Source organism: Staurois parvus, unplaced genomic scaffold (assembly GCF_062004578.1).
Source record: "Staurois parvus isolate SC_StPar_1 unplaced genomic scaffold, SC_StPar_1.0 ptg001349l, whole genome shotgun sequence".
Classification (NCBI taxonomy): domain Eukaryota; kingdom Metazoa; phylum Chordata; class Amphibia; order Anura; family Ranidae; genus Staurois; species Staurois parvus.
This window is the reverse complement of record NW_028319145.1, coordinates 4,006,035-4,032,744: the sequence shown is the minus strand read 5'-3', so window position 1 is coordinate 4,032,744 and position 26,710 is coordinate 4,006,035. Positions and strand designations below refer to the sequence as shown.

Below are 26,710 nucleotides of genomic sequence, written 5' to 3'. Positions count from 1 at the left end.
GCAGCAAAAAGGATAAAATTCTCACTGGTCTCTCTCAATAGCAGCTTTTCTGGAGGTAGCAAGAAATAGTCAGTCGACCCCACAGCTGTAGACTATAGGGCAATCTCTGGCATTTGGAATCCTCTCTCTTTTGCGTAGTTATCAGTCCCCAAAAGGGATCTCTATTCACACTGCTACACAACCTTCACAATCCTAAATGAGGGGAAAGGACAAAATCCTCCTGCAGACCTGGACTCTGAAACAGTGTCTTTTAGTAGGCATCATACTTCAGAAGTCCTCATTGGGCTCTCAGACAAGCAACCGCTGAAACCCAAGCAGCAGTCTCTTGTCTCAGTGATCCTTCACCAATAGGCAGCAGCCCCAGGAGTACTGGAACCCTCCCTGGTGAGGAAAGAAAGGTCTTCTTAAGGTTCCTGCATATTTATCACCTCCCCAGACACCATCTGGGTGCCCCCTTCCAGGGATTGCCTGTAGCATGATAAATATTCAGCTGATCATTTGACTCTCCCTTCCTAGCTTCTTCCAGAGGCAGTCCTATTAATGGGAATTGGACATCGCAATCATTTCACTTGTCCTGAATGCATGTTGTGTTTACTAAGTAACATACAGGTAAAACTCAAAAAATTAGAATATGGTGCAAAAGTTCATTTATTTCAGTAATCCAACTTAAAAGGTGAAACTAATATATGAGATAGACTCATTACATGCAAAGCAAGATAGTTCAAGCCGTGATTTGTCATCATTGTGATGATTATGGCTTACACCTCATGAAAACCCCAAATCCACAATCTCAGAAAATGAGAATATTACATGCAATCAATAAAACAAGCATTGTACATAGAACAATATCGGACCTCTGAAAAGTATAAGCATGCATATGTACTCAGAACTTGGCTTGGGCCCCTTTTGCAGCAATTACTGCCTCAATGCGGCGTGGCATGGAAGATATCAGCCTGTGGCACTGCTGAGGTGTTATGGAAGACCAGGATGCTTCAATAGTGGCCTTCAGCTCTTCTGCATTGTTCGGTCTCATGTCTCTCATCTTTCTCTTGGCAGTGCCCCATAGATTTTCTATGGGGTTCAGGTCAGGAGAGTTTGCTGGCCTATCAAGCACAATAATCCCACGGTCATTGAACCAGGTTCTGGTACTTTTGGCAGTGTGGACAGGTGCCAAGTCCTACTGGAAAATGAAGTCAGCATCCCCATAAAGCTTGTCTGTGGAAGGAAGCATGAAGTGCTCCAAAATCTCCTGGTAGACGGCTGCGTTGACCCTGGACTTAATGAAGCACAGTGGACCAACACCAGCAGATGACATGGCTCCCCAAATCAACAGAGACTGTGGAAACTTCACACTGGACTACAAGCATCTTGCGTGAGTGCCTCTCCATTCTTCCTCCATACTCGGGGTCCTTGGTTTCCAAATGACATGCAAAAGTTGCTCTCATCAGAAAAGAGGACTTTGGACCACTGAGCACCAGACCAGGTCTGTTTTTCTTTAGCCCAGGTAAGACGCTTCTGACGTTGTTTGTTGTTCAGGAGCAGCTTGACAAGAGGAATACAACATTTGAAGCCCATGTCCAGGATCCGTCTGTGTGTGGTGGCTCTTGATGCACTGACTCCAGCCTCAGTCCACTCCTTGTGAAAGTCCACAACTCTTTTGAATGGCCTTTTCCTGACAATCCTCCCCAGGCTGCGGTCATCCCTGCTGCTTGTGCACCTTTTTCTTCCACACTTTTCCCTTTCACATAACTTTCTATTAATGTGCTTTGATACAGCACTTTGGGAACATCCAACTTCTTTTGCAATTACCTTTTAAGGCTTTCCTTCCTTATGGAGGGTGTCAGTGATGGTGTCAGGTCAGCAGTCTTTCCCATGATAGTGATTCCTACTGAACCAGACTGAGAGACCATTTAAAGGCTCAGGAACCCATTACAGGTATTATGGCTTATTAGCTGATTAGAGTGGGACACTTTGAGCCGAGAATATTGCACCTTTTCACAATATTCTCATTTTATGAGATTGTGGATTTGGGGTTTTCATGAGCTGTAAGCCATAATCATCACAATTATGACAAATCACGGCTTGAACTATCTTGCTTTGCATGTTATGAGTCTCTTATATTAGTTTCACCAGTTAAGTTGCATTACTGAAATAAATGAACTTTTGCACGATATTCTAATTTTTCGAGTTTCACTTGTATAATTATTCTGACTTTACTGCACTGGTACAAAGGCCCAATAATGAAACTTTATTTTTGCTATGGGCTCTGTGACAGCAATGGGAACATCTGTAATACCATATATATAATCTACCCAACCTCCCTCCCCAACAATTCCCACACATTTCTCCAGTAGCAATGTAGACCTCAGATGCCAACCAAAGAACTTCCAGCACAGTGTTTCCAGCTCTGGATTTTGTCATAATAATACTGGACATATAAGTTGGACTTATTTATAATAAGAATGGCCACTTGGGAACAATAATGGCTTCCTGGAAACACAACTCAAGCTTTAGATAGGGATAGTCATTATTCTGTCTGGTGAAGCTTTGCATATGTGGGGCCATTGTAGAGGGCTATGAAGAACACAGCACTGTCCAGCAGTAAGGAGTTACCTCTGGTCTGTATCTGATGACTCTATTGCTACAAGAGGACAAATATTTTAAGACAGAAACTTGACAATTGATAGTGTTTTCAGTACTAACCATTAGGTATAAAGGCGATCTCATTTCGGTAGAACTGCAGGTTGAGCATTGGCAACTATTGGAATAAAAAAAAGATATTAAGTAACTATTTTCACTTCAAAAACTCACCCATCATATGTACAAGCAACCAAAAATAATACACTAATGTCAGCACTCAACATCGACGGAATCTACAAGCCTGTGTCTGCCAAAGTTCTACTTATTGACACGGAGTCTCTTTCTTCATCAAACTGTAGTAGAAAAAACATCCACCTCTTTGCAGCTCTCTCCAGACTTGGAAATCCTCAGAAAAACTGTAAATGAAACAGGGAGCACACTGGCATAGAGTGTAAGATCCTCAAAAAAAAAATCTTTCATAGGCTAAAATAAACAAAAGTGGTATAAAGACACACTTTTCACATAGTTTCCATAAGGAACACCTTATTCGTCCACCAGGTGAGTTGGCTCTGGTGAAGAGGTGCTGCTGCAAAATCTGTTAGAAAGGATATTAGAGACCAGTCTTCGAATGAAGCACCAATGGACGGATGTGATGAGATTTGTTTGGGGCTCCTACACTATAAGAATGAGCTCTCTGTTTCATTTACAATCTTAACAATTTAACAAAATGCTTGATAGATTTGACACATTGTCTTTCGATAAACATAACAAAATAAAAATTCCCAGGACAGAGCTGGCCTTTTAGTAGTTATTGTCAGTGTTACTGGCAAAAAAAATGTAAAATGAATGCACATTGACCAGTAAGCCTCATACAACTTCTGTGCCAAGGACGTCTAGCTGGGTGATGACACTTTTCAGACCTGCAGCTCTGCAGACTCCATGAACTGACCACTACTGGTGATCATCAACTCATTGCCGAGGCCCAGCCTCAGCTCTCTCTGCCTCTTGGGAGCCTAAATACATGCCAATCCATACGGCCCATGGGGCTGATAGATTTCCAATAATTAGGGTTCGTGCACACAAGTGTACAATATGTGGCGATCATATCTTTCATTTATATGGATCTGATTGTAGCGGTATAGTATTCTATGGCCCATTCACAGGACTCTTTTGGTTCATAGCGTTTAGCCGCATAAACCAAAACAAGAACAATCTGCATCTACAGTCTGATTTTCACCATATTTCCCTTTGTATACATGAAAAAAAGGGACCCAGCCCCACTGCAAGGGATCATTTTTTTTTTACATTTCTGGCAGTTGGGCTGTAAGAATTCATATATTTCATTTCAATTCCACAGCAGTTATATATGGTAGAATATATGGTAGAATATATGGTAGAATATGAAGCCGTTGTGCCGTTTCAAAAACTACCCAACTTCTTCATTATCCACCGTGAGTCTAGAGCAGCAATGGGCAAACTACGGCCCGCGGGCCGTATACGGCCCGGCGGACCTTTTAATCCGGCCCGCAGAGAGTGATGTGAGGCTGTCAGGATGTGTGTAGGCGGGGCAGCGTGACGAACGTGAGGGGAGCTACGCTCCTCTCACAGTCCGCCCTGAAGACCGGAACGGAGCGGGAACACGGCGAGAGGAACGCGCGGAGCAAAGGTAAGTAAATTGACACGGGGGGACTTACTATAGGGGGGATGAATTACTATATGGGGGATGAATTACTATGGGGGATGAATTACTATGGGGGATGAATTACTATATGGGGGATGAATTACTATATGGGGGATGAATTACTATGGGGGATGAATTACTATATGGGGGATGAATTACTATATGGGGGATGAATTACTATGGGGGATGAATTACTATATGGGGGATGAATTACTATGGGGGATGAATTACTATGGGGGATGAATTACTATATGGGGGATTAATTACTATGCTTACTATGGGGGAATATTGCTATACTTACTATGGATGACACATACACATCATTCATCTACTCTTGGTCCGGCCCCCGGGTCCAATATATGAACCCATTGCGGCCCTCAAGTCAAAAAGTTTGCCCACCCCTGGTCTAGAGCAAACTTCTGCAAATGTGTTATCTTTATAGACCTGAAGTATACATGATCAACTTTCATCCACTTTGACCGAGTAAAGTTTTGAATTTTCCGCAAGATATTTCCTTGTGTAAAGCAAATAGTGGTTAAGCAGGAAAGCTGTAAATCAGATATCTCAGTAGATTCATGCAGACGCACATGGACCCAATCTTTGATTAAAGTACCATGAATGGTAAGCTCTAACGAGCAGGGCCCTCTGATCCCTCCTGTATTAAATTGTATTGTAATTGTATAGTCTGCTCTTATTTATTTCAGGTACTTATATAGTGCCGTCAATTTAGGCAGCGCTTTACATATATATTGTACCTAATATATATATAATAATATATAATATATAATATATATCTAAGGTCCCTAACTCACATTCATACATACACATACTAGGGACAATTAGACAGGAGCAGGGACAGACTGACCATTTGGAAACGCGGGCACTGCCTGAGGGCCCTGGGTCAGTAGGGGGCCCCATGAGATGCTCCTGGTACCTTTTTTATAGTGTTTTTTGAGTTTGGGCAAGGACATAGGGACCCCATGATCCCCTATTGCCCAGGGGCCCCATGAGTTGTCAGTCCGCCCCTGGACAGGAGCCAATTAACCTACCAGCACGACTTTGGCCTGTGGGAGGAAACCAGAGTACCCAGAGGAAACCCAAGCAGGCACAGGGAGAACATGCAAACTCCAGGCAGGTGGTGTTGTGGTTGGGATTTGAACCAACGACCCGAGTACTGCCAGGCGGAAGTGCTAACCACTTAGCCTCTGTGGACATGCACTAGAACATCTGATGTACGTGGATTGCAAGAGGCTATCAAGCTAAATCTAGGTACATATGCCAGTTTCAATAAAAAAACAAAACAAAACCATAATATTAATAGATGTATTCATACATGCGTTCATTAATCGCATTAATTTGTGTCTTTTTTTCAATCTGCCCGGAGGTCAGATGTATTGGCCCTACAAGAACAAGCCCATAATACCGTGCGTTTGTGGACCTTGGAAGAAGGACTTATCGGGTAGCTATGTCTGTATCGATGTAAGTCCTTAGCTGCTCCCCTGCCTCGAGAATTCTGAAACAGCGAGAAAAACCAAATCAACAAATCATACTTCTATCAACCAATTTATCTATCTATCTATCTATCTATCTATCTATCCCTCCCATATCTATCCCTCCCATATCTATCCCTCCCATATCTATCCCTCCCATATCTATCCCTCCCATATCTATCTATCTATCTATCTATCTATCTATCTATCTATCTCAGTATCATACTAGTACATACTCCTGCAAACTACCAATCTCTAACCTACACAATATCAGAACTGCAATATATTTCCCCCCAAATCACTTCCAATACTTTCCTTATGCTGGGCACACATCAATATGAAGGCAGTCAGCGTATCTCAGGTGCAGTGAACAGACTTCTGCTTTTTTCTCACCCCCAGCCCCAAGTATGGAGGTTTGGACCTTCTGTATGGGTCTGGAGGAAGTAAACAATGGACTACAAGTTGGCTGATGTCAACACACTTGTGCTCCATTGAGATTCGGGATTTCCTCCGCCATGGTGGCAGATGGAATTTGTAGTCTTCCCATTCACAGAACTCTGTGAATGACCAATGTGGCTGTGCAGGTGGAGCCATGCTAAGGTAGAAAGCAGAACGCTGCAGGGACAACAATCCCATTCAGGTAAGAGGGGGGCATTTTAAGGGGGAATTCGACCATGTTTCATGTTATATCCCAAATATGGGTGTAACAAGAAAGATGGGCAGCATATGCTTTTAAAGTGTTACTAAACCCCAAACAGTAAAATCTGTATACAGTAAAGTCTGTATATGCAGTAAATTCTCCACATTGTGTAAAAAGGATGTTTGATCCTTTCTTCTCTGATCTTCCCCTTATTCTACTGTTCCCAGTCCATCTGCTAATAGTACAAAGCCTTGGGGAAAGCTGGTGTGTATTGCTTGAGAGTTTTTTTTTGGAATGTGATCAGCAAAGGGCCAATCAGCATTGTCCGGACGGAAGGTCAGGGGTCATTTAGCCTCAAAAGACAATCAGGGGAGAATGAAAACACCTCCTACAAGCTTTACCCAATGCTCTCCTAGACTGTGAACTTGGTGAGGGGAGAGAATGTCAGAATGCTTTAATCACATGATCAGCCCCAGCCTTACAATAAGTGAAAAACCTCTCAGTAAAGCAGGGATCCAATCCCTGTAGACTGACGGTTAAAGGTAGTTTTTGTAAAAAAGTTAAATTACTAAAAGGCTCATGCAGCCATGATGGACATTACATCAATTTTTTTTTTTTAGCAAGAGCTACAGTGAAGGAAATAAGTATTTGATCCCCTGCTGATTTTGAATGTTTGCCCACTCACAAAGAAATGATCGGTCTAAAAATCGAATGTTCGGTGTATTGTAACACTGAGAGATAAAATAGCAACAAAAAATTCAAAAGAAATGCATGTCTAACAAATGATGACTGATTTGCATGTTTATGAGGGAATTAAGTATTTGATCCCCTTCACAAAACATGACTTAGTACTTGGTGGCAAATCCCTTGTTGGCAATCACAGAGGTCAGACGTTTCCTGTAGTTGGCCCCCAGGTTTGCACACATCTCAGGATGGAATTTGGCCCACTCCTCTTGGCAGATCCTCTCCAAGTCATCAAGGTTTGGTGGCTGACGTTTAGGAACTCGAACGTTTAGCTCCCTCCACAGATTTGCAATCGGATTAAGGTCTGGAGATCAGGACCTAAATGTGCTTCTTCTTGAGCCACTCCTTTGTTGCCTTGGCCGTGTGTTTTGGGTCATTGTCATGCTGGAACACCTATCCACGACCCATTTTCAATGCCCTGGCTGAGGGAAGAAGGTTCTCACCCAAGATTTGATGGTACATTGCCCCATCCATTGTCCCTTTGATGTGGTGCAGTTGTCCTATCCCCTTAGCAGAAAAACACCCCCAAAGCAGAATGTTTCCACCACCATGTTTCACAGTTGGGATGGTGTTCTTGGGGTCATAGGCAGCATTCCTCCTCCTCCAAACACGGCGAGTTGAGGTGATGCCAAAGAGCTCGATTTTAGTCTCATCTGACCACAACACTTTCAACCAGTCCTCCTCTGCATCATTCAGATGTTCAGTGGCAGACTTCAGATGGGCCTGGACATGTGCTTTCTTGAGCAGAGGGACCTTGCGGGCACTGCAGGATTTCAATCCTTGTCGGCGCAGTGTGTTACCAATTGTTTTCTTGGTGACTGTGGTCCCAGCTGCCTGGAGATAATTGACAACATCCTGACGTGTAGTTCTGGGATGATTCCTCACTGTTCTCATGATCATTGACACTCCACGAGGTGAGATCTTGCATGGTGCACCAGACCTAGGGAGACTGACACTTGTTTTGTGTTTCTTCCATTTGTGAATGATTGCACCAACTGTTGTCACCTTCTCACCAAGCTGCTTGGCGATAGTTTGGTAGCCCAGTCCAGCCTTGTGTAGGTCTACAATCTTGTCCCTGACATCCTTGGACAGCTCTTTGGTCTTTGCCATGGTGGAGAGTTTGGAATCTGATTGTTTGATTGTTCCTGTGGACAGGTGTCTTTTATACAGGTAACACAATGAGATTAGCAGCACTCCCTTTAAGAGACGGCTTCTAATCTCAGCTTGTTACCTGTATGAAAGACACCTGGTGAATGATAGGGGATCAAATACTTATTTCCCTACTGAACATGAAAATCAGTCATCATTTGTTAGACATGCATTTCTGCTGAATTCTTTGTTGCTATTCTGTCTCTCAGTGTTACAATACACCGAACATTTGATTTTTAGACCAATCATTTCTTTGTGAGGGGCGAACATTCAACATCAGCAGGGGAGCAAATACGCATTTCCTTCATTGTATGCTTTAAGGGCCAGTTCACACTACATGCTTTTCAGTTGCTTTTTATTTTGCATCCAAAAGTATGTGATATGGTTGTCAATGTCATCGTTTACATCAGTACTTGCAGTTCCAGTGCGCTCCAGTTACAGAAAGAAAAAAAAATTAGAGCAGGCTGCATCTTTCCTGCACAGAACTGTACTGGAACGCGGCAAAACGCACCACAAACGCACTGGAACGCACTGTTCCTATTTAAATTGAAGAAAAATTGGGGGAAGAAATGAATCAGAAAGCATCAAAAATGCACCAAAAAGGTGCCAAAAATGCATAAAAACGCGCACGCGTCTGGACTGCATTTCTATAGTGTGAACTGGCCCTGAAAAAGAAAAGCAGAAGTATTTCATCAAGCAACCAATCGATTTCTTCCTTTTATGGTCCCAGTTCTGTATGTTACTATAAGAGGAAGAAGATGATTGGTCTTTGAACAACAAAAGCTGTTAATCAAAAATGTCCAAAACCCACTGTTTGGTGCGTATGTAAACGTTCTTACCTGCTGATTAATCTGCTTAGGTTTTGCCTGCCTTAGAAGCTTATGGTCCTCATCGTCCTCCCAGGTAGAATCAAATTCTGAGTCCCACTCTTCATCATTACCCCAGGAAACCTTAGACATCCACCTAAACATGATGCCAATGTCCCAGAATAATCAGACACTGTAAGAGATGGAAACAAAAATCACAAATTAGGCACCACTCCTCTTCAGACTGCTCGCGTCCAGGGCCCATCACTCGCATGTGATCGCTGCATGAGCGATTACATGTAAGTGGGCGCAGGGCTGTGGATAAGGGGGTACCACCAGCCCTGCTGTACGGGGCTCAGGCCAGCAGGGGGGCCCAGGCAACTAGGTGCATCGGATGTGGACAGGGAGGGTGCTCAGCACAGTGTGGGGGCCAATTACTGGAACCGATCCCCTGTATGGCTCTCTACACAGCAGCTGAAAGCTGGCTGCTTCTCCTCTCCATACAGGGGATCAGTTCCATTAATTGCCCCCCTGCTGTGCACATGACTATCCCTGCCGGCTTCCCTCCGGCAGCTGCAAACACACAATAGGATCCTTCAGGATGGAGAATGGTGGAAGGGTCCAGTAAATATGTCACATTTACCAGCCCATTCCTTTCCTGAATGAAAACAATGAGTGACCGGAACTGATAGCTCACCGTTTTCATTCATAACTGAAGCATAGCAAACTGTGCTTTTTTGAAAATGGGGGGGACCCCATCAGGTTGACTGTATGGGGCCCCATGATTTCAAACAGCAGCCCTGAGTTGGCGCAATTAGCTCTGACGGCCAGCAGCCTCCCAGCTTCCTCCCGGAACTAATCACCCCCCCGCTGGGGTACTGCCATCTAATCCGAGGCAGGGGATGTAGGTATGCAAAAAGTGAATCATTTCCCCTGACTTCCTTTTCATTATTATTCATTTTTTTTCTCAGTAGAAATAGGTAATTCAAGTAGGAAATGGTTAAAATGTGATTGTAGTATTTATTATTAATAATAATTATTTTTGTAATACAGGATTTATATAATGGATGAGGTAGAAATTGTGATGTCACCACCTGCTACAGTGATTTCCCCTCTTCCTCAGGGATTGGCTAGGAATGAAATATCTAAACATATGTTGGTCCAATGCAAATCAGAAAAAAAAACATAACTGGAATTCAACTTTAAAGTGTTAACTTCTCATTCCAGGTGCTTTAAAAAAAAATGTTAAAAGTGTTACTAAATCCACAACAGTACAATCAGTCTGTATATGTAGTAAAGCATGCTTGTTACACTCACTGAGGAACCTAACGGGTTAATCCCCTGTATTGTGTAAAAAGGCTGTTTGATCCTGTCTTCTCTGAGTCTCCCCTTCTTCTACTGTTCCCAATCCATCTTGTGATAGAACAGAGCTCTAGGAGTCACTCTGCACACGCTCAGTTTGGTGTGTATTGCTAGAGAGTTATTTTTCCCTTTGGGAGGATGCATGTGATTAGCACAGGGCCAATCAGCACTGTCCAGACAAAGGTCAGGGGTTCTGCATCCTCCTAGAGCAGAATGAAACTCCTCTTACAATCTTTAAACACTGATAGAAGTGTTTTGGTGTGTTACAAACATTAAAATACACGTTTGCTTGGCAGCCATGAAAGTGAAAGTGTTACTAAACCCACAACAGTACAATCAGTCTGTATATGCAGTAAAGCATGCTTGTTATACTCACTGTGAAACCTAAGGGGTTAATCCTCCGCGTTGTGTAAAAGGACTGTTTGATCCTGTCTTCTCTGAGCTTCGCCTTCTTCTACTGTCCCTAATCCATCTTCTGATAGAACAGAGCCTTGGAGGCAAGCTGCACATGTTCAGTTTGGTGTGTATTTCTATTCTTGGGAGAGTGCATGTGATCAGCACAGGGCCAGCTGGCACTGTCCAGACAGAGGGTCAGGGTTTATGCAGCCTCATAGGACAGTCAGGGGAGAATGAAAACTCCTCTTACAAGATTAACCAATACTCTGCTGGACACTGATGGAAGTGACAAGACTGCTATATACTGCTGATGAGAAAAGGTATTTAGCAGTTTATATTTACTAAAATAATTGCATTTCCATGTTCTATGTAGTGTGGCAGATCGGATATAGTGAATGCAGGGTCCAGGGAGAGCGGATATAGTGAATGCAGGGTCCAGGGAGAGCGGATATAGTGAATGCAGGGTCCGGGGAGACCAGATATAGTGAATGCAGGGTCCGGGGAGAGCGGATATAGTGAATGCGGGGTCCAGGGAGAGCGGATATTGTGAATGCAGGGTCCGGGGAGACCGGATATAGTGAATGCAGGGTCCGGGGAGACCGGATATAGTGAATGCAGGGTCCGGGGAGACCGGATATAGTAAATGCAGGGTCTGGGGAGAGCGGATATAGTGAATGCAGGGTCCGGGGAGACCGGATATAGTGAATGCAGGGTCTGGGGAGACCAGATATAGTGAATGCAGGGTCCGGGGAGACCAGATATAGTGAATGCAGGGTCCGGGGAGACCGGATATAGTGAATGCAGGGTCCGGGGAGACCGGATATAGTGAATGCAGGGTCCAGGGAGAGCGGATATAGTGAATGCAGGGTCTGGGGAGAGCGGATATAGTGAATGCAGGGTCCGGGGAGACCAGATATAGTGAATGCAGGGTCCGGGGAGACCGGATATAGTGAATGCAGGGTCCGGGGAGACCGGATATAGTGAATGCAGGGTCCGGGGAGAGCGGATATAGTGAATGCAGGGTCCGGGGAGACCGGATATAGTGAATGCAGGGTCCAGGGAGACCGGATATAGTGAATGCAGAGTCCGAGGAGACCAGATATAGTGAATGCAGGGTCCAGGGAGACCAGATATAGTGAATGCAGGGTCCGAGGAGACCAGATATAGTGAATGCAGGGTCCAGGGAGACCAGATATGGTGAATGCGGGGTCCGGGGAAACCAGATATAGTGAATGCAGGGTCCAGGGAGACCAGATATGGTGAATGCGGGGTCCGGGGAAACCAGATATAGTGAATGCAGGGTCCAAGATTTAGTAAAACTGTGATGCTTATAAGAGATTTTAGTGATTGGGTTTCCATACACTTTAATGATCAAATATACATTATTTCTGGACATGATGGAACATGTAAAAGAACCCCACCCCAGCTTTCTCACAGTGCAGTCCCCGAACAGCCAATCAGCATGCTTGGTTCTTGTCACATGGGATGTACACTCAGACTGTGGTGGTATATCAATGCAGTGAAAGTATAAGAAAGTTAAAGTGTATCTCTAGATAAAACCTTTTTTTAGTTCTGGATAGAGTAAGGAAAGGTTAGACTCCCTGTCATTTTTTATTGCTGCCTGTGTCCCCATTAGGGAGATTCGCCCCGCTATTTGAACTGGTGACCACTTTCACCAAGAAAGTGAGTATGGGGAAATTCAGAATTTTAGAGCTGTCCCTAGAATAAAAAGTATAAAGAAATGTTCCAATGGGGACATCTTTTATTGGGGACATCTTTCTAAAAGGGAATTCCCCTGAGAATAGATTTCCCTGGATATTATTTTCTAACACTGACAACTGTGCAAGTGACAACAGATACTGTTTCCTCATCTTGTAATTGTGAACAGATCAAATTCTTGTTTAATTATCCTCAGCAGCAGTCCTACCTGTTATCCGGCGACACCAAAACCCCTCCGGGAGAGAGCCCAATGCGTTTCCAACAATGTGGATTCTTTGCTGTCCTTGTACGTTGGAGAAAAGAAACTTTTGTCCGTGACCCCGACTCAGCACAGTCATACTAAATTCAGCTTTCACTTTCTGTTCCAATCTACTGGGCGTGGTTTATACGAAACACTCATTGTATAACCAGGGTCCAGGAAACACTCAGCCTCCCAAATAGAAGAATCATTGGATTCAGGTGTTCCAATCACCTCCATGGCCACAGGTGTATTAAATCAAGTCCCTTGGCACGCAGACGGCTTCTACAAACATTTACAACGGGTCGCTCTCAGGAACTCAGTGACTCCAAGCGTGGTCCCGTGATAGGTTGTCACCTGTGCAATAAGTCCATCCATGACATTTCCTGGCTACTAAATATTCCACGGTCAACTGTCTGCAGAGTCAGTAGCTAAAGACCTCCAAACTTGGTGTGGCCTTCAGCTTAGCACAACAACAGTGCAAAGAGAGAGCTTCAGCTGCATCCAAGCCTTACATCACCAAGTGCAATGCAAAGCGGCGGATTCCGTGGTGCAAAGCACGCCGCCACTGGACTCTAGAGCAGTGGAGACGTATTCTCTGGAGTGACGAATCATGCTTCTCTGTCTGGCAATCCCATGGACGTGTCTGGGTTTGGCGGTTGCCAGGAGAATGGTATTTGCCTGACTGCATTGTACCAATTGTAAAGGTTGGTGGAGGGGGGATTATGGTGTGGGGTTATTTTTCAGGGGTTGGGCTTAGCCCCTTAGTTCCAGTGAAGGGAACTTTTAAGGTGTTAGCATACTGTGATGGAACGCGACGCCCAACCCCTGCTCTTCTCACCAACTCGTGACAAAGGAGCAGCCAATCTCACACCGAGCTGTCACTTGCGTAACAATGCCACTCTCAGCTGCACCCTGCACAAAGATTTTCCAGCTCGCAAGACCACAACCTGTGTGCCAGCAGCCTGAGAGCGATTGTCACTGGGTTAGGTTAATTGCGCAATTAACCCTTCACACTGCCACCACCACCTTTTTACAGAGAAAGAAGAACTCACAAATCCTAGCAATAACACTATGATATTAGGATAAGCGTCTGTAACACACACTGTTACCACAGACAGGTATGTTCAGAGGATTATCACACACAGTAGCGCTCTTCAAGAGACAGGGATTCTTTAGTTTGCATTAAAAGCTTTAGAGACAGTTTCAACACTTTTCATAAAAGTGGGTTTATTACTAAAAAGGTCAAAATGGTGTGATTAAAATATTTACAGAAAAAGAGGTTACAAAGACATAAAGAGAACAATAATGCAACAGAGAAATAAAAGAAAGGAGTTAAGAAGGCAGAATACTTGCAAAGTCCTCGTTTAGCCGAGTCCAATTGTCCAAGAAAAAAATGTTGCCTTGGCTCTCAAGTCCGTTAGATGTTTCTTGATTGATGTTAAACGAAAGCTCCCTTCTCCAGGTCTGTCAGTCCTTTTCTATGATATTAAAGGGGTGTCGCCTGACAACTGACCAATCATCCAATTTGGGGATGGGTTCTAGGAGGTCACCAAGTTTATGACCAAGTCGTAACTACAATTTCACACTAATATTAATAACCTCCAATATGTTCAGGTGGCATTCTAGCAACTGGCAGATTAATATTCAGAATTATATTTCAAACCCAGGGATACCAAACACAGAGCACCTTTGTCACTCAGGAGGGAAGAGACTGTTCTCCTCTCTTCTATGTACTAACATAGTCACGTATGACCTTGTTTGGCTCAGAAATAAATGATCTCTCCAAATATATACCTAATATTAATGTGCCCTAGTTCCTGTTGAATTTTATGAATTGTTACATGTGGAATAGACGTTTTATGGCACATTCTGCATTCCTAGAGCTCTAATGGCCTAACGGGTCATGTGTGACAACTGACTGAGTTATTGTTTTACGATAGGGCAGAGGAAAGTATCTTTGCAATATAGACATCCTGCCAAGCCTAATTAGCGGTTTACAGCTCTGGAACTGCCTCTATTTGTGTTTTATTTAAGATAAGAGGCTCTTTTGAAGTTTTGTTACAACTTACAGCTACAAATAACATTTGCAAGAGGAGGGGAGAAAGGTGATTGTTCATGAAAAACAAAATGGCTGAGACCTTAACAAGATGGCTGTCGCGTACAGCTTCCATGTCTCTACTGTGCATAATCTTTACACCTCCCCCCTCAGGTGGTTGCATGGGAGGGAACTGCAATTTCCCTCTTGACGCAACTGACTCCTGTTGGCTCGACTTGTCTTGATAACCGATCAGCGTTGCCATGGTTGCTGCCCTTCTTATGCTGTATGGTGAAATTGTATTGCTGAAGAATTAGGCTCCACAGAAGTAATTTGCCATTCTTCCCAGCAACACGATTTAACCAGCTCAGAGGATTGTGATCACCATGAAGTGCTGCCCATAAAAGGTACATTTCAAACTTCTGGAGAAACCACATGATCGCAAGACACTCCCGGGGAAGCAGCTTCCGGCTCAGGTAGAAGATGGGGTGTTCCTCTCCTGCACCACCCACCTGGCTCAGGACTGCACCCAATCCATATGCAGAGGCATCCGTCTCCACTAGGAAATGGCGGGTGAAGTCTGGAGCCTGTAGCACAAGGGCGCTAGCCAGCACCTCCTTCAAGGTCTGAAATGCCTTCTCACAATCTGGTGTCTACCTTGGGTAGTTTCTTTTTGGCCAAGTCAGTCAAAGGTTTTGCCAGGCTACTATAGTTACATACAAACTTCTTATAGTAACCAGCCATCCCCAGGAATGACATAACCTGCTTTTTGGTTTTAGGGGTAGGACAGGCCAGGCCAGGCTGGCCTCAACCTTCCCTCTCTCAGGTCTCAGGGGTCCTCTTCCTACCTGGTGTCCCAAATACTGGACATCTGTCATGCCTATCTGACACTTACTGGGTTTCACAGTCAGATTGGCGGCTGTCACTTTTTCCAGAACCTGTGACAGATGCACCAGATGTTCTTCCAGGTAGGGCTGAACACGACGATGTCGTCCGGGTAGGCTACTACAAAGGGTTCCAGCCTCTCCAGTAAATCATTTATGACTCTCTGGAAGGTAGCTGGGGCACTCTTCATCCCAAATGGCATAACAGTAAATTTGAACAAGCTGAATGGGGTGATGAAGGTAGACTTTTCCAGAGCCTCAGGTGCCAGAGGAATTTGCCAGTACCCCCTGCTCAGATCCATGATTGTGATATAGCAGGCAGCCGCCAGCCTATCCAACAGTTCATCGATCCGGGGCATGGGGTAGACATCTGCAGTGGTGATGGCATTCAACTTCTGATAGTCCACACAGAACCTGGTCGTCTGATCCTTTTTGGGGACCAGGACTACGAGGGATGCCCAGGCACTGTGGGACTTCTGAATCACCCCCAGCTGCAGCATTTCCTTAACCTCCTTTTTCATATCAGCATAGCGGTTTTCCCTGTATGCCTGATTGCCGATGTGACATTGGCGAATATATGTTCTTTTGCGGTACAGGGCCAAAGGCAAAACACATTGAAGTCCCAAATTATTACTGTTAGGAAGATTGTTTCAAAATGATGGCTAGCTACACATGGAACTATTACGTACCTGGTGATGGAGGCTAATGGAGAGAGGGCTGCCCTTGCGGCTATGTTCCGGACTCCCCTTAGAGTGGGACAGCGGGAGTCAGGACCAAAGTTGCACAGGTCACATGTAGGAGTGCTGGTTGGTGGTCCACTCAGAAGTGCAGCTGGTTCACGGAGATAGGTCTGCAGACAGGAGGCGCCTTTGCATGGTATGCAAGCCCTTCCGGGATTCAGATGTTTACTAGGTAGTCGGTTCAAGCCAAGGTCAGGTACCAGGTGAGAATCAGAGCGGACGTAGTCAGATGGGATAGCCGAGGTCATACACAGAGGAGCGGGAGAGAGAGAGAGAATATCCGTAAGCCAAGCCGAGGTCAGATCAGGGGTAAAGCAGAGTCGACAGGTCCAGGAGCAAGCCGTCTCGGTAACAGGAAATCACGGGTCAGAATCACAGGAAACAGGAACAGGGCACAGGGAGCTAGAGATCATCCAGCAATTTGAGAAAGTGATGTACCTCCTTATAAAGGCCGTCTGGCACCAAACTGAGGCTGATGTGTGCTTCTGCAGCCATGCAGAGTACTGGCAGAAAAGCCAGATCTTCCAGAACTTCTGCCATGGACAGGATCCTGACAGGAACACTACTTATCCATTGGCTGCATTCATTGGTACATAACATTCAGTCTGGTGGTGCAATAGGGTGCTTTTGGTTGGGCATGCTGCAAATACTTGCATATCTGCAATCTAAATATTTGTGCATACTATTATATAGGTCAAAAAAGTGGTGTGGGTTTGAATACATTCAACTAGAATATGCAATCAACAAAAAATTCAAGCAATACATAGAGCAAAGATTTAATTGATGCAGTACATAGTCAACCTTTATTTTGACAGCAGCAACCAGTAAGTACATTCAATTTTTTGGGGAAAAGAAACCAGTAGGATTGATGTTGCTAAAATAGAATGGCCTTGCTCACAAGAGCTTACAGTCGAAAAGATCACACCTTCTAATAAACAGTGCTTTAACAGGGTACAGCAGCAAACTGTTGATATGACATTTTCAGGGCAATAAACTTAGCACACACCATCAGTTGGGTAGATTCAAGATTATCTATCCACTAAAAAGTCCCAAGATCAAAAAAATCTAAATAAAACAGCATAATAAAGCGCAAATATCACAACCAACACCTCCCACCTCCCCAAGTCCCCCACACATACATTTCTGATTAGGTTTGGCAAAAAGCTGCATTTCGGTCTAAAGAAGCAAGCAAATTCTATCCACGTTAGGAGCTGTAAGAGCAGAGCAATTGACATTTGTTAGGATTACGAACAAGGCAAGTATCAGCCAGGGGCGGACTGACCATTTGCAAACTCGGGCACTGCCTGAGGGCCCGGGGTCATTAGGGGGCCCCATAAGATGCCCCTGGTACCTTTTTCATAAGCTTTTTTGAGTTTGGGGAAGGACACAGGGGCCCCATGATCCTCTATTGCCCGTGGGGCCCCATGAGTTGTCAGTCCGCCCCTGGTATCAGCTGATGCTCACAAATCATAAGCACGATCATTGCAGGATAATACACACCAAAACACACTATAGAAGGACAAAATGCAAAACATTTACAGCTCACATCAAAACACAGAATGAGTGGGGTCTGGGGCAATTCGGCACAATATCTCTTCCCCCCCCAAAAAAAACCCCACCACAGGCAAGGACTTGCTGAAAATAACCTGGCCTAATAGCAGAAGCCACCCTGGCTACCGCAGCCCTTTATATAACATAGGTTGGATTTGGCTCGGCCCAAACAAGGCCCCACGCCCAATAATGTCCACACCCACCACTGTCATTCATTTAATCTGAGAAAGTGATTGCACCTGATTAGCCGACATCAATCCTCTTTCCACCTGCGTTCCCCCTTGGTTGTGCGTCTATGTGTATCAGTTCTGGTCTACAGGCCCCACAAATCAGAGTCCATTAGCATGGCCAGAAATAAAGCAAGTGTACCTGTGCGGCATACAACAGAAGATTGAACAGGGATGTGAAGGGGAACCCCATGGCAACATTTATTGGCACTATGGGCACAATTCACTAAAGCTTATCGCATCAGTTAAGTCAGTCACATGACCACATCTCGCATGCGACACTGAAAATGTCAATTCACTATTGCTAGTATGCGGTATTTCCCGAAAATCAGAAAAACACTTGGGAAATCAAATATAAAAAAGACCTTACACCCCGGTCACATCAAAGCTGATTTTAGAATTGTGCGACTTATAGTAAAGTCGCACAATTTCAAATTGGGTGACTTGTCGATTTCATTGCGATTTGCAAGACATCTGACACAGATGTCTATGCAAATCGCAACAAAAGTAGTGCATGCACATCGGGTGTGATTTGGCATGCGATTTGCATGACAGGCGACTTACAAATCGCGTGGCAAGTCACACCCTATTGTCCACAATTACAGCGGTCAAATCAAGTTGGAGCTGCACCGATTTCTAAAGTTGTACGTGCACTACTTTTCGTGTGATTTGCATAGACATCTGTGTCAGATGTCTTGCAAATCGCACTTGAAATCGGCATGTCCCCTGACCTTGAAATCATGTGACTTCACTGTAAGTCGCACGATTTCACAGTCAGGCTTGATGTGACCGGGGTGTAAGTCGCACGATTTCAAAATCGGATTTGATGTGACCGGGGTATTAGGGCTGGTTCACACTGGATGCAACTTGGCATGCAATTTGCATGTCCTGCGACCTGCAAATCGCATGCCAAGTCGCAACCTATTGTCCGCTATCAGAGCGGTCATATCAGTGCGGTTCTGACTTGGTCGGAGCCACACCGATTTCAAAAGTGGTACATGTCTGTGTCAGATGTCTTGCAAATCGCAAGGAAATTGGCATCTCACCTAATCAACTTCACTGTAAGTTGCACGATTTCAAAATCGGATTTGATGTGAATGGAGCCTAATAGTGGACAATAGGGTGCGACTTGGCCAACGAATTGCAAGTTGCCTGGCATGCAAATCGCATCCGATGTGACCGGGGGCTAAAGTCAATTCAACAAAGGAAATAAATCTTTAAAGGCATGCGGTATTTACTGTATGTAGTGGTCCAGGCATGCAGTATGTACTGGGATCTGTCAGTACTGTCATAGTTAAGGAATGGGGGCCGCGGAGTCCCCCAAAAACTATGAGACATTAGCTGTCAGCGGGGGTTCCCCACTGACAGCTGAATCTAAAAAGAAACAAAAAGGTCAACAAAAAAAAAAAAATGCGTGGGGTCCCCCCTCCCATCCATAGCAAGCCCTTCAGGTCTGGTTTGGATTTTGAGGGGAAGCCCCATGCCAACATTTTTTTTTAAAAATGGCGTGGGGTCCCCCCCCAAAATCCATACCAGACCCTTATCCAAGCATGCAGCCCGGCAGGTCAGGAAAGGGGGGGGGGGGGGACAAGCGAGCGTCCCCCCCCCTCTTGAACCATACCAAGCCACATGCCATCAACATGAGGGGGTGCTTTGCAGCAGGGGGGGCTCCCCTCCCCAAAGCACCTTGTCCTCATGTTGATGGGGTCAAGGGCCTCTTCCCCACAATCCTGGCCTGTGGGGGTCAGCGGGCGGGGGGCTTATAGGAATCTGGAAGCCCCCTTTAGTAAGCCCCCCGTAGTTGAATGAGTATGGGTCTGGTATGGATTTTTGGGGGGGCCCCATGCCTTTTTTTTTTTAAATTTGGTGTGGGGCTTCCCCACTAAATCCATACCAGACCCGAAGGGCTTGGTATGGATGGGAGGGGGGACCCCAGAACGTTTTTTTTTCTTTTAATTGCCACCAATTCTTTCTTTTATATTCAGCTGTCAGTGGGGAACTCCGCTGATGGCCGCAACATGAACGCTGCATGGTTTTCACTACTAAAAGGCCACATGACTTGATAAAATAACTTAGAAAAAATGCTGTGCGGGATCCTACCGCATACTTAGATGCAGTAAGATACCGCGTAGTGAATTGTGCCCATTGTGTGACTTAGCCCGAAGGGCACTCCCCCCCTTATTATGTCCATTAGTAAATTCACTTTCACATCTATTTGTTAGACTCTTCTTTAGTAAATGTCTTTGCTGTCTTAAAGTAGACGGATTCCAATGAAAAGTAGACTTTAGCCTACGGAAGTGCGCCTAGACGCCATTTATGCACTTTACTAAATCAGGGCCTATTTGTGTATTTCTGGCTCTTTGCTCCCTGTCAGTTTCTAAGTCACATTCTGCTGTTGGACCTTTATTATTCTTGTCATTTGACAACCCAGATTGCATTAGATGCTCTTCTTTTGTTTGTCTTCTTCTGAGCCAGACTCTGTTGATGGCCCTGCCTTCTCCTTGTTATTTCCCAATTCACATTCTCCTTGTTGCTCTTTATTTTCCTTGTCATCTTCTGGCCTAGACTGCATTGGTTGCTCTCCAGTCACCCCGTCATCTTCTTGCCTAGGCTGCATCGGTGGGTCTCCATTCTCCCTGTCAGTTTCTGTCCTAGACTCTATTTCTGGTTCTCTTTTCTCCTTGACACTTTCTAAGTCACGTTCTGCTGTTGAACCTTTATTATTCTTGTCATTTGACAACCCAGATTGCATTAGATGCTCTTCTTTTTGTTTGTCTTCTCCTAAGCCAAACTCTGCTGATGGCCCTCCCTTCTTGTTATTTCCCAGTTCACATTCTCCTTGTAGCTCTTTATTTTCCGTGTCATCTTCTGGCCTAGACTGCATCAGTGGGTCTCCATTCTCCCCGTCATCTTCTTGCCTAGGCTGCATCGGTGGGTCTCCATTCTCCCTGTCAGTTTCTGGCCTAGACTCTATTTCTGGATCTCTTTTCTCCCTGCCATCTTCTGACTTATACTCTGTTTGTGGCCCTTCTTTCTCACTGCTTTTTTCTAAGTCATATTCTGCTGTTGGATCTTTATTATCCATATCATCTGCTGACCCAGGTTGCTTTAGATGCTCAAACTTTAATATGTCTTCATCTGAGCCAGACTTTTTTGATGGCCCTCCTTTCTCCTTGTTTTCTCCCATTTCACAATCTGTTTGTTGGCCTCTCTTATCATTTTCATCTGCTACCCCAGGCTGCATTGGTTGTTTTCCATTCCCCTTGTCGTCTTTTGACCCAGAACCTGTAAGTGGCTCTCCATTCTTCTTATCTTCTGAATTAAATTCCATTGATGGCACTTCTTTGTTAGTGTTATCCCCTGAATCACATTCTGGTGATGGCTTTTTATTAGGCTCTTCATTTGCTGCTCCAGATTGCGCTGACTGCTCTCCATTATCCTTGCCTTCTTCTGGCCCAGCCTTTGTTGGTAGCTCCCTCTTATCCTTATCTTCTTCTGAGCTAGACTCGCCTTTCTTCTTGACATCTTCTAACTGTCTATTTTCACTGACTTTTCTTGACTCTGACTCAGTTAGCTCCTTCTCAATGTCCCCAGGCTGCATTGGTTGTTTTCCATTCCCCTTGTCGTCTTTTGACCCAGAACCTGTAAGTGGTCCTCCATTCTTCTTATCTTCTGACTGAAGTTTCATTGGCGGCACTTCTTTCTTAGCGTTATTGCTTGAATCATATTTTGGTGGTGGCTTTTTATTAGGCTGTTCATTTGCTGCTCCAGATTGCGCTGACTGCTCTCCATTATCCTTGCCTTCTTCTGGCCCAGCCTTTGTTGGTAGCTCCCTCTTATCCTTATCTTCTTCTGACTTATCATTTATTTGTGGCCCTTCTTTCTCTCCACTATTTTCTAAGTTACATTCTGCTGTTGGACCTTTATTATCCATATCATTTGCTGACCCAGGTTGCTTTAGATGCTCGACATTTAACATGTCTTCATCTGAGCCAGACTTTTTTGGTGACCCTGCTTTCTCCTTTTTTTCACAATTTCTTTGTTGGCCTCTTTTATGATTTTCATCTGCTACCCCAGGCTGCATTGGTTGTTTTCCATTCCCCTTATCTTTTGACCTAGAACCTGTACGTGGCCCTTCATTCTTCTTATCTTCTGACTGAAGTTCCATTTGCGGCACTTCTTTCTTAGCGTTATCTCCTGAATCACAATCTGGTGGTGGCTTTTTAATAGGCTCTTCATTTGCTGCTCCACACTGCGCTGACTGCTTTCCATTATCCTTGCCTTCTTCTGGCCCAGCCTTTGTTGGTAGCTCCCTCTTATCCTTTTCTTCTGAGCTAGACTCGCCTTTCTTCTTGTCATCTTCTAACACAAGCACTCCTGGTGACTCTTCGTTCTCCTTATACTCATTTTTGTTTTCAGTCCTTTGTGATGTACTTTCTTTTTCTACTGAGTCATGCGCTGGCAGCTGGCTATCAGACTCTGTTTTTTCTGTCCTTTTATGCTCTTTATTTTTTTTTCGATTTGCAGGACTGCTGGTAATGCGGCTATGGTCTGTGAAGCAGTAAAAATCTAAAATCAGATATATGATATTTACTAGACGTAAAACATTTAATGAATATAATAATCTTATTAGCCAATGGGATTTCTTGTCATCCTTACTTTCTTGCTCACATTCTCTGGCTTCATTTGGAAATCCACTGTCATCTTTTGAGCTACCATTATTCTGGACGCTTAGAATTTCATCCTGTGCTTGCACATCTTTTGACCCATCATCAGACTTTTCCACAGGAGAAGGTGCTGGAGGTCGGAGTTTTCGGAGTGTCTTCACAGGTCCCCAGATAAACTGGTCTTTTGGTTCATAGTTCTCCCAGGCAAACAGCACCAGTTCCTTGCGCTCACTTTTGTTCTTTACAGTAAACATGAAATAGCTCAGAGCACTTTCTTTTACTTTCTGTAAATTACCATGACACAAGGTCTCCTCCAGAAAGAACCTGACCAGCGGGACCTGGTAATGTTCGTAGCCAAATTCCCCCAAACACTTAAGGATGCGTGTGATTCGGAGGTTGTTGTGTGGGTGACTGTGGACAAAAAAAAATCAATTGAGACACATTGTTCTTTAGAAACTGTTATTAATAACCATTTTCACAGTGAAAGTGTTAAAAGCCAAAAATCTTGCTCCTGGATAGGTGTCAGCATAATGTCACAAGCACCTTTAGTAGTTATAAATGAAACTGGAGTACAATTAAGCACATGGCTATAAAATCTAAAAAGACCCCGTCTGAGCCACATAATATGCACTCCACTTATAGCCTGCCCTCTCATTGCTCAGTTGCACCCTTGGACATAGCACCAGACTACCAGCATGCCAGAACTATAGACCAGTCTCAGGGCAAGGTGAGGTTGAAAGCATCATGTAGCCACCAGCATAACAGGTGAGCAGCAGAAGTGTCCAACAAAGCACAGGGAGAGTGAAGGACAGAGGAAAGCCAGGGGTTGTGCAGTGGAGTCAGGAACAAGCATTAGTCAGGACTGGCATACAATTAAAGGACATCACCACATGGCAGGGTCAGCAATGAGGAACATAAGACGGTGAGCATTGTAACTTTGTTGAGGGAAGTTATAATGACAGATCTACTAGTGGGACCAACAAGTAATACAACTACTTTACAGGGGGAAGTAACTACTGTGTTAATCGTTCTGGTAGTCCGCATTATATGTGTGTAGCACCCTCCTAGTTTAGCTTGGGGGAGCTAGACCCTAATGGTTAGTTAGGAGCTGATTAGCAGCTCAGGTGAGATAGCCAGAGGGGTTAAATTCTGGTAAGGCCTGAGAGACTCTGCAGGCCAGCCCTATGGAATTTTCCCCTGCTCTGAGGCTTTCAGAGGAGAGCCGTGGAGGCAGTGAGTGGATCTGAGGAGTGGTTGGTTGCACTCTTAAGGGACCTCAGCCATTCCTCAACAGAAGGCTTGGCAGGGGGCTGGGACTCCCTTAAAAGTGGAAGAGCCTGCTCAGTAGCAGGAGGGTGGAGTAGGAAGATGTAAGGCTGGAGGAGGAAGGCTGCCAGGAAGCCTAGTGGGATGAGGCCTGCCTGCGAACCTGGAGGTGGAAAGGAAGAAAAATCAGGACTCTCTGGCCCCCTGATAGAGGGGTTCAGGAGAGGATCTAAGTGAGTACTCCTGCATCCCCTAGGAGGATAGGGGAAGGAGCACTCTGGTGGGAAACCAGATTAGCCCTCTGCTAGTGCCTGTGTACCTGTTCCACCCTGCTGCTACTGAGCAGGCTCTTCCACTTTTAAAGGAGTCCCAGTCCTGTTCCTTTGAACAGGAGCCAGATCCTGCTCAGAAAGAAAGTCTCCAGATTGCTGGGTGAAGAGGAGTTTATCTCGGGTCTGGGGTGGTACAACCTGGAACTTCTGGCTAACACTCAAACATAGACTGTACAAGAAGAGAAGCTTGTGAATAGTTCAAGAGGTTGTCCTCAGTTGTCAGTTCCCTTGGGCATCCTATGCACCCTTTACCCTATCCAAGTTCTAATCCCCTCAATAAAATAACATAACCAATGCTCAAGGACTGATTTCTGCCTACGGATGAGTGCTTGTGTGGAAAAAGTTGAGTGACTGGCTGTGCAGGACTAGAGGGGGACCCAAATTCATCAGCAATCCCCAAGTGGGTAGTGCTATGTGTGTCATTTTTTTTATTTTGCCCATAATTGTAAAACTATGCCTGTGCAATATGGAAAATGTGTAAACCAGGACTGGCTGTAAAGAATAACAAAGACAGCTAAAACAGTAATTGGGTATGTATTTCATGTAAGTATTCGGGTGTTTTCCTGGAATATTGTTTTAACCACTTCCCATCCGGCCCATGTATATAAAAACGGCCGGATGGTGGCAGTGCAGGGGTGGGTTGCCATTCATAAATGGCGCCCGCCATTTTGGACTGTGCGCACTCCCTGGGAGCTCGCTGCATGGCGATCCGGTGGAAACAGCTGAACACCGATCGCTGTACGGGACCTCTGTGTGAAGTCTCGATCATGTGATCACTGATTGGCCAATCAGTGGTCACATGAATAGGAGTAAGCAAGATGTCACTACAACAGCCCTGTACCATGTGACAAGCTGTGACCAATCAAAGCTAACACAGTATTTCTCAAGAGAGAAGGAGAAAAGATTGCTTTTACAGCCTTTATGGGTGTAAAAGCAATCAGTGTAAAAAAAAAAAAAATCTTCATCACCCCCCACAAGTAGTACATCATTGCTTACTACGTGTGAAATCTGTGAATGATCACAGAGATCACATGGTACAAGGGTATTCACAACAGCCCTGTACCATGTGACAAGCTGTGACCAATCACAGCTAACACAGTATTTCTCAAGAGAGAAGGAGAAAAGATTGCTTTTACAGCCTTTATGGGTGTAAAAGCAATCAGTGTAAAAAAAAAATAAAAATCTTCATCACCCCCCACAAGTAGTACCATGGTGACACTGTACTGCTAGGGTGACAGTATGTTAAAAAAACAAAAAACAAATAATAATTTAAAAAAATAAAATTAAAATTAAAAAAAAAAAAGTCTTTGAAAAATTATAATTTTTGGTTATAAACTAATTTGGATTATTTGTTTTTTTACTAAAAAGATAACGGAATACATTTTGGCCAAGATTTATGAAGAAAGATGATTTATTTGCAAAATTTTAGAAAAAAAAACACTTCATAATTTTTGGACATTTTCATTTATATAGCAAAATAAAAAATAAAAAAATCCCAGTGGTGAATAAATACCACCAAAATAAAGTTGTATCTGTCTCAAAAAAATGCAAAAAAAAATCATAAGGGTACAGTGTTGCATGACCGTGCAATTGTCATTCAAAGTGTGATAGTGCTGAAAGCTGAAAATTGGCCTGGACAGGAAGGGGGGGGGAAGTGTCCGGACATAAAGTGGTTAAAGTAAACCATTCCAAAGATATGATCTGCTAGCTTCCATCCTTTCTATATAAGTGTAGTCATAAATTCAATCCCCATACTTGTTATGGGTTATCAAAGTATTGCATATTAAAGAAGTGAATCAGCCATGGCATCCCCCGTAATTTGTTAGGAAAAGTTTCCTTTATGTATCAGTCTTCATCTACCCTTTACAGTACAGGAACAATTACAGACACACCGCTATCCTATTCCCATTTACTCTGTAGCTTAAAGCTGAACAAATATTGTCTGCTTACAAGAGCCATGTGTATTTGTATTTAACTTTTGGTGGCTTTTAAGTATTTCTTTCAGATCTGAGCAGTAATCCAACATGAAGCAACTTCTGTACCTTCCCGTTTCCTGTAATAAAGACCAGCCACTGCTGCTCTCTCTCCTTGTGCAGGGTGACTGGTCTTGTCCCCACCCCCTCCTGTAGTTTTCTGCAGTCAGCCAGAGGTTCTTTCAGCAATGACCAATTTCCACCTCTCAGAAGAGCTCCCACTGACA

General features: G+C 44.4%; 2 protein-coding genes across 5 annotated transcripts in view; both read right to left on the bottom strand.

Moving 5' to 3' along the window:
* Positions 1-12,906, bottom strand: part of LOC149436741 (uncharacterized) — a 43,797-nt gene extending 30,891 nt beyond the window's left edge. The window contains exons 1-4 of the mRNA XM_089661561.1: positions 12,776-12,906; positions 9,124-9,283; positions 5,685-5,774; positions 2,704-2,758 (exon numbers count right to left, since the gene is read on the bottom strand). Coding sequence (XP_089517687.1) covers positions 2,704-2,758; positions 5,685-5,774; positions 9,124-9,255 — 277 coding nt within the window. The 5' untranslated portion in view covers positions 9,256-9,283; positions 12,776-12,906. The remainder of the gene's footprint in view (positions 1-2,703; positions 2,759-5,684; positions 5,775-9,123; positions 9,284-12,775) is intronic.
* Positions 12,907-17,242: 4,336 nt separating this feature from the next.
* The window catches only part of LOC149436740 (uncharacterized), a 28,941-nt gene continuing 19,473 nt past the window's right edge, over positions 17,243-26,710 (bottom strand). For 2 of the 4 annotated variants that reach the window (XM_089661544.1, XM_089661545.1), the window contains exon 8: positions 17,243-23,323. In XM_089661544.1, coding sequence (XP_089517670.1) covers positions 20,683-23,323 — 2,641 coding nt within the window. In that variant the 3' untranslated portion in view covers positions 17,243-20,682. The remainder of the gene's footprint in view (positions 23,324-26,710) is intronic. The other 2 variants (XM_089661546.1, XM_089661549.1) reach the window with 2 other exon arrangements.